The 9,064-nt window shown below is 35.0% G+C and overlaps 1 protein-coding gene across 1 annotated transcript; it reads right to left on the minus strand.

Moving 5' to 3' along the window:
• Window positions 1-253: 253 nt before the first annotated feature.
• On the minus strand, window positions 254-1,162 carry LOC140511525 (olfactory receptor 4C6-like). The gene has a single exon (XM_072620656.1). The coding sequence runs from the start codon at window positions 1,160-1,162 to the stop codon at window positions 254-256; it is 909 nt and encodes a 302-aa protein (XP_072476757.1).
• Window positions 1,163-9,064: the final 7,902 nt, after the last annotated feature.

A 9,064-nucleotide genomic window follows, 5' to 3' on the forward strand; every position in this document is an offset into this window, starting at 1 on the left:
CTATATGCCTTCAGTCACAGTTAATATTTGAATTTTGTCATACCGTCAACATGTCAGTTATAACTGCTCTCTAGGATTTACAGAAAAACATGGCCTTGGAAGGTACAAATTTACGAAACAATTATGATATTGCCTAGTGAAAGAAGTATGTGCACTTATTAAAATATTATTTCACCAAAACATGTATATCCTTCTGACACATGTGAATGATTTTTAATTGGTAAGCTAACTTTTCCCGAGAGGTCAAAGGCATTCAACTAAGCCAGAGTTTCTTCATGGCATTTTTAACTTCTCTATTTCTGAGGGTGTAGATCAAAGGGTTTAACATAGGAGTAATCATAGTAGCACATGCATTTACAACTTTATCAATAGGAAAAGTAACTACTGGCCTCATGTATAAGAATATACAGGGAACAAAGAACAAGACCACCACTGTGAAGTGAGAGCTGCAGGTAGAAAGGACCTTCTGCCTTCCTTCTAAACTACCACCTTTCAGGGAACAGAGGATAACCACATAGGAGAGAGTTAGTATAAGAAAGATTGACAGACACATTACACCACTGTAAGCAGTGATTACAAAGCAAACAACTTGGGTGTCCGTGCAGGCCAGTTTCAGTAATGGAAACAAATCACACTCAAAGTTATCAATAACATTAGGGCCACAGAAGGGAAGATGCAACATAAAGAGGAGTTGTATAGTGCCATGAATGGAGCCCCCCATCCAAGATGCTGCCACCAACAGATGGCACATATGAGGATTCATGACAGTCATGTAGTGCAGGGGTTTACAGATGGCCACATAACGATCATAAGCCATGACTACAAGGAGGATGATGCCTACACCACCAAAGAAATGGGATGCAAAAAGCTGAGTCAGACAACCTTCTAGGGAGATGGTTGACTTCTCATAGAGTAAATCCACAAGCATTTTGGGAGTCACAACTGAAGAATAGGTAGCATCAGCAATAGATAAGAAGGTTAGAAAAAAGTACATGGGTGATCTCAAAGTTCGGCTGGCAGTCAAGGTTATGACAATGAGTATGTTTCCTATGATTGTGATAATATAAATGATTAAAAAAATGACAAAGAACATTTTTCGGAGCTCTGGACTTTGTGTAAGACCTAACAGAATGAATTCAGTTACATTGATTTTCTTCTCCATTGTGGTCAATCCTTTGGCAACTTCCTGATTTTCCCGTAGTCATAGTGGTTGTTTTCTTTTCTCTTCATTTTTCCCACCAATGCTACCTTGCCTATATCTCACCTAAAAGTCCAGTTATTTTAATTCAGTGTTTAATCATTCATGAGTATTCTGCATGATACTGTTTAATGTGTTAGGTCTGAATTTTGTACAGCAGGAAAGAAGGAATATAACATCCTCAATGCTAAGGAATGTGATTCATCTCTCTTTCATCTTAGAGGTAATTTTCATGTTACTAGTTTGTTTGCAACCTAGTGAAGGGAGAAAGGGATCAACTTCATATTTAACAATCACCCAAATCTGATAGATCAATAGAACTCCTAGCAAATATATATATTGCACATTTTAGTTGAAATTACATTTGAGGTTAATGAGATTTTTAAGTCAAATAGAAAGGGAGGATCTAAAACACATGACTGATATAAGGGAGTAGACAGAAAACTAATGTGGGAGTCAGGAAAACATTCATGCCCTTCTTCTGGGTACGTGTCATTTAGTCTACAGTTACCAAGCTTTCTCTTTAAGTGAAGAAGCTGAAAAACACTGAATGAAATGCAAGGTATTGAAAATGTCCTTGTTAGGAGATTCTTGAATCCAATGCAATAATATTTCTGCTTAAGAAGAAAAAAACAAGTTAAGTGAATATAAGTAATAACAACAATAAACGGTAGGGAGGAGAGAGACAGAAGCATAAATATATAGAGAGAACTTTTTTGTGTGTCCAGCTTTGATCTATCTCTTAAGTGTAAAGTTCACAAGTGAATATTTGGAGCTAAATGTCATAAAGATATCTCAGAACAATTTCATACGAAAAGAACTCCTCTGTCCCTCTTCTTTACTTCTCGGGGGCAATTACTTCTCTCTAATCTCCCAGCTTCACACCCTCAAGTAGTTGTTCAGTTAATACCATATAACTGATTAGTTGTTTAATCTTACATGTTCTACCATCACATGGTGTCTTGTATCTAACCTTTGTCTCTTCTCAATAGTCACTAAACTAGTTTCTCTTTAAACCCTTATAATCTTTTACCTTCTTTATTGACATTCCCTCCTCATTGATCTGGGACAGCTATGTGGATCAATGGATACTATGCAAGGCCTGGAGTGAAGAAGAGTCATCACACTGAGTAGAAATCTGTTCCCAGACACTTATTGGCATTGTGATCCAGGACAAGTCACTCTACCCTGTTTGCTCTGCTTCCTCATCTATTAAATGACCTAGAGAAGGAAATACTCAATCACTCCAGGATCTTTGCCAAAAGAGCACCAAAAGAACTCACAAAGAGTTGAATATGACTGGAATGATTGAACAATAACAACCATTTAATGGTATACCTACAGTATCCCCCCTCTACAATTCATTCACCTTCATTAACTGGCAAATTGATGTTCCTGTAATACATTTGACAGTGATACTCCATGCAATGTACTTGCTGCAGAGCACAAGTGAACTACAAAACCGCAAATACCTCTCACCCCTAAGACACAATACAAAGTTATTTTTTCAACATTTAAAAACCATTGAAAATCTGTCTGCAACCTGTCCTTCCAGGAACATTGGAAATTACTTCCAGTCATTTGTTCTATAATTCAGTCACAGAATCCCTCTGACAAGCCACATTCAGCCAAGAGAACGACCCACCAGAACATCCTATTTCTAACTCTAGTTTTTTGAAGTGGCTCTTCCTCATGCATGAAACGGATTCTTTCTGCAACTCATTTGTAATCTTTACTTTCCTTTAAAGCCGAACTTGGATTATTTTTTCTAAAAAGTCTATTCTGATACACCTATTTGCTTGTATCTCACTCCCTTCAAGATTATCTACAACCTTTATTTGTGAAGGTATTCCTGTACCTCTGATATTCTTGCTTATTCCTTTGAAATAGTTCCCTCAGAAATAAATCATAAAAACAGAAATCCATTTTGTCTGTTCCACTTCTTCCCTAATCCAGCTCCCAATTCTGTAGTGGGGGAGGTTCTATTTAAAGTAAATACTTTCTCAATTCATAAATAGTCAAAGGATGTAAACAAGGAGTTTTCAGAGGAAGAAATTAAAACTATCTATAGTCATATAAAAATGCTCTAAATCACTATTGATTAGAGAAATGCGAACCAAAACCACTCTGAGATACTACATCACACCTATCAGATTGGCTAATATGACAAAACAGGAAGATAATAATTGTTAAGAGAAGATGTGGAAGAGTTGGTATACCAATGCATTGTTGGTGGAGCTGTGAGCTGATCCAACCTTTCTGCAGAGTAATTTGGAACTATGCTCAAAGGGCTACAAAAATGTGCATGCCCTTTGACCCAGCAATAACGCTTCAAGGACTGTATCCTCAAGAGATCATAAAAATGGGAAAGGATCCAAATGTGCTATAAGAAATGATGAACAGGAAGATTTCAGAGAGGTTTGGAAAGACTTATATGAACTGATGCCAAGTGAAAGGAACAGAAGCAGGAGAATTCTGTACACAGCAACAGCCACAGTGTGCAAGGAAGTTTTCTGGTTGAATTAGTACTTCATTGTAATGCAAGGACTTAAATATTTCCCAATTGTTTCTTAAAACAAAATGCCTTCCACATCCAGGGAAAGTACTATGGAATTCGATTGCAGAATGAAGTAGATCATTTTCTTTCGTATTATGTTTTGGTTTGTTTTATGATTTCTCCCATTCATTTTAATTCTCTTATGCAACATGACTGAGGTGAAAATTTATTTAATAGGAATGTATGTGAACCTATTTATAACTGTATGCCATCTCAGGGAGGGAGTGAGGAGGTTGGGGGGAAGGAAGGGGGAAAATGTAAGATATATGGAAGTGATTGTAGAACAAGGAAAACAAATAAAATAATAAAAAAGTACACAAGAAATCCAAAAACATAAAGTAAGTACTGTTTCACTTGTACCTTTTAATACTCATTATCTATCAAAGTGTGTTATACTTAAGATCTCAATAAATGAAGTTTCATGAATGAATTAAAGATTATTTCAAAATCAATGTAATAATGGTGGACTTTGAGTGAGAAAAACTAAAGTTTCTATCCTAAGTTTACTTCTTACTGTTTTACATGATACCAGCGAAGCCATTAATTTCTGTCTCATGAAATGCCCAAGGACGTTCCAAGTTTAGAAACCTTGTACTGTGTGGATACTGTGTGGAGGAATTTCTACCAGCAAATAACTATTCTAATGAAATTGCTCAAAGCTCGAGGTTCTTTATTATACTCTTTACCCGTATGCTATACTGACAGTTCTGATTATACCAATTGATAACAGTATAAACTTAGATCCATCACTTAAAATTTTCTTTAAAAAAGCACATAATTGAGTAAATATAACAGGTACATTGATATCAACAGTAATTTTTAAAAGGTGCTAATATTTACAATGTAGTGAAGCACTATGAGCAACACGTAGGAGATTCTATCTTATGCTGTTCTTTGAAGAGAAGTAGGGAATCCCCAAGGGAGGGAGGGCCCCAGCAGACCCACAGAATCTCATAAATTCAGAGGAGGAAGGACTTCAACATCCCAGCAGTCAAACATATGTGTTTGATTTTTAAAGAATCCTCACTATTATGACCCTGACCAAGGGATATCAAGCTTCTGCATGTAGAACTATGAGAACTACTTCTTTTCCTCTTCCTCCTCCTCCTCCTACTCGGTCTCTTCCTTCTTTTTTTATTCTCATCTTCATCCTCCTCCTACTCCTTGTCCTCCTCTACCAACATCTCCACCAGCATCATCACTAATATTACTGTGACAATGACTGTTATGATTTCAGTAGGTATTACTACCATACCACTGCCCCTACTCCCACAACCACCCACTATGATTACACTGCAATCTTATTAAAGTCCTCCTTAAATAAAACTGTCCAGAGCCAGACACAAAATTGCAGATAAATTCAGAATATAATTAAATTATTGCTTCACTGTTCTTGTAAGCCACATTTCTCTTGAGGCATCTCAAGATTTCATAAACACATTTATTGTTATGGCTATGCCATACTATTGCCATTTTTAGCTTGCATTTTATTAAAATCCTTATTCTTGAAAGAAAACTGCACTAATACCTTGGCCTTTTTCTTCATGCTTTTTGTGAGATGATTTTAGTTACTATCACCCAAAGGCAACAGTCTACAGTTAGAACTAATAAATTTGATCTTCTTAAATTCAGTCCAATGCTCTAGTCTCTAGATAATTTTGAAATGTTACTCTGTAATCTTCTAACTATGCTACCTCTTCCTCTAAACTTTATTTAAGGTGAATATTTGATAACCTTTCCATGTACACTTTATCTGAATCATGATAACATTGCAAAATAGAGCAAGTCCAAACACAGAGCCCTGGAGAAATCACTGAACAATTGAATGACATTGAAGAATTAACAACTTGTCTTGATTACCAGCACCCAAGTACTCATGGGTATATCTGGTTGTATTATCTTTCTTCCACCCTCCAAAAAAAAAAAAAGAAAATTTATCAAAATATTTGCTAAAATCAATATAAACTGGATAGATTATATTTTCAAACTTCCCCCCATCTTCAGATTTCACAATCCTTTAAAAACAGAAAATAATTTTCCCCATGTATTTTGTCAAGTTGATCTACAGATTATCTAACTTGCCTTCCATCTCTGATGATCTCTGAACTACTTGTACAAGCAATGTAGTAAATTCAAAGTAATCCTGGATTTGGAATAAAAAATATTCATCCATAAATTGTAAATCTAAGGTTGTGAGGAAAACCACTTAGCAACTTTGGGCTTAAGCATTCTCTTCTGTCACAAACAGGGAAAGAAATATATCTTTCAAAAATTTGATGATCCTATGAAATATAATTTGAAAAAAATTGTCATTTTCAATTAGGTATTAAAAGATCCGTGACCCAGGGGTTTTTCAGTGCAACCCTTTAGGAATTCCTTTGTATTGGTTGGTGTTCTTTTTTACATCTTATTTTTATTTTGATTGGAAGGGACCTCTTATAACTAGCACACACTAAGAAAAATCCAAAGAAAGAAACTTCATGACATTTAATTTGGAAACCATTCTGATGACGATCTGGAACATTATTTATCAAAATCTCTGTTCCAAAGTTTTCAGAATTGAGTCCTCCTCATCTATATCCTCATGGAAAAAATGTTTTACTTTCAGATGCAAAAGTGTTGTTTCACTTCCTACCTATGAGACCATAACTTGCCATAAAGCATGGAATAATTACTCTCTAGGATTACCAATTTCTCTCTCTGGATAAGATTGGCCTTTATGTTTTACACAGGATTAGAAGTCAGAATCCTACTTATTTTATTTTCTGCTATTGTGACTTTGGATAATCACTTGATTTCCCAGACCTTCAGTTCCTTACCTGGGAGGATGTTCAATCAGAATATCTCTTTCATCTATTACTCTTCTGACCAACATGCCTTTCCTTGGACTGACAAAATTTGAACTGCTCCGCATAAAGAATTGAAGTGGCTGCTATGGAAACCCAAATACCTGATATAAAAACCCACCTTGTGCTTTGCAGAAGGTTTTGAATTATCATACACTGCTTCAAAATAGGAAAAAAAGAAAAAAATTCAAGAGCTTAAGAAATAGTTTAAAAACTGTTCAATGGAGTATTTAATGAATCATAGTTTAATTTCATCATAAACCTCTTTCCAGAAAGACACGTAGTTAAAAAATGTTCATCTTCTGATGAAGGTAGAACATCAGGGGCACCCAATCATTACCTCCTGGGTAACAATAGCATTAAATACTGTTTCATTACTGCAGTGGTGTCCCATTGAGGATATGTCTCCAGTGACTAGTGAATTAAGCATCATGATAGAGAATTCAATTTTTTTTTCAGTATGAATTGGGGAAAGAACATCAGCTGAGTCAGGTATATTTGGTAGTGGTAAGAAAAACCAATCAGCTTGGAATTTTCTCTTGTTAATTGTTTGTTATATCACCAAAGCAAACAGTGGAATAAAATGTAGTTGCTCCCATGAAATTATAGTAATATCAATAAATTGTTACTGGTTTTGGAGAATATAATGCTAATGTCCCAATGACAAGAGGAGATCCATGCTGCCCTTGAAAAATCTGATACCCACTGAAAAATTTCTTTTACCACCAAGGAACCACATAGGGATATTCACAGAGATAATTCCAAGTTTCACCTTTGTTGATGTATTCATGATGCTCACAAAACTGTCCGTAAAGGTTAAAATATAATTGGATTTGGAAAGAGAATCTGAGAACAAAATCGAGCTCTTCTGTCTGTACCCTGTGCAATTTTCTCTGTATTTCTCAAATCTGTGTGCCCCTCTATTCTCATTTATAAAATGAAAGAAAGGTTATAATGGAAGAATGATCTCTAAGGTCCCTTATGCTTTGTTTCTAAATCCCATTAAGTTCTCTCATATTTATCTGAACAAGAAGCTTGAATGTCAGGATGCAAGAAGCTTAGCACCATCTGTTTGAATTCAACTGGTCTTGCACAAAGGCAGAGTAGATTTGTTGACTAACTTGAAAAATGTAAAAAAGATCTTGTAACCATTAACTTCTACAAGCAATGTTATTTATCATTGTAAGTAACAACAACTGATAATGATGGCAATGATATAAACACACTAGCCAAAGAAAATTTTAGAGTCATCTACACGTACTTCAATATTTGTGCTTCCTTGATGGCAAATAGACTTCTCCAGTGTGGATCACATTTTGCCCTGAGATTAAGGGAAGAAAATTGATTTGCTAAAAGCCAAATAGATTGAAAGGACCCAACATCTTCAAACATTCATATTCATCATTTTTAATTAACTCAAGTGTGAGTGGCTGAAAGCAAATTAATGAAAGAAAATGCTATAGATACTGTAAGTATCATCCACGCAATAGTTCAGGAAAATAAAAGAGAGGGCCATTAAAGTATCAAGAGCTCTAATGTTGAGTGGCTCTTCTTTGAATGTTAAAACACCTAGAGAAAAACTGTTATGTGTTTTTGACAGACTCTCTGGAATGTTTCTGACAGGACATGGATAGCTATCTCACACATACTTAATTTGTATATGATGCAAAGAAAGATGGGACAGCATATACATTAAATGACTTTCTGAATTTAAAGTGCATTCAATGATGCTACTTTATCTGATTTCAAAAGAGAAATTTTGTAGAGATAAATTCATCAATAAAAATATTAAACAAATTCTGTATACCAGACACCAGTATATTGCAGGGACAGTTTTACCTTTCATAAGCTCATATTCTCAACTGAAACATCCCCAGATAAATAACTCATTCATATAATTCATTCATCATTTCTCATGTGTCTTCTCTGTGCAAGGGAATACATTTGCTATGGTGTACATAAAGACCAAAATAAGAAATTTTTCCTACTTTGAAGGAGCTTACATTCTACTGAAGTATACTAGTTCTCAAAAGATGATAGATAAGAAGTAGAGATAGATTAGGGAAATGTATACATATAAACATAGATGTTGATAAAGAAGTAATTTAGATAGATGATGAAGATATGAATTAAATGAATAAAATGACTATAAAATAATAGTAGACCTACCAAGAGGAGGTGCCTAGGAAGAATTTGGAGAATGTGCCACATAAGTTAAATAAATTGTTCCTGAAAAGTTAGGTCATAAATAGATGGTGGAAGATTCAAGTTCAGATTCACTGGATAAAAAAAAAAGTTTTTCCTCTCTTCTCCACTTTCTTTCCAGGAGAATGCAAGGTTGACATTTCTTTTGGAGCAACCACTTTGGGTTATGATTTTAAAAACATATTTTATTTAATTCGAATTTGTTTCTGAAAGATAACTCCTGGTTCAGTCTCAGTTTCAGCAATTCTGTACCTCTTT

This window comes from Notamacropus eugenii, chromosome 6, assembly GCF_028372415.1.
Source record: "Notamacropus eugenii isolate mMacEug1 chromosome 6, mMacEug1.pri_v2, whole genome shotgun sequence".
Lineage (NCBI taxonomy): Eukaryota > Metazoa > Chordata > Mammalia > Diprotodontia > Macropodidae > Notamacropus > Notamacropus eugenii.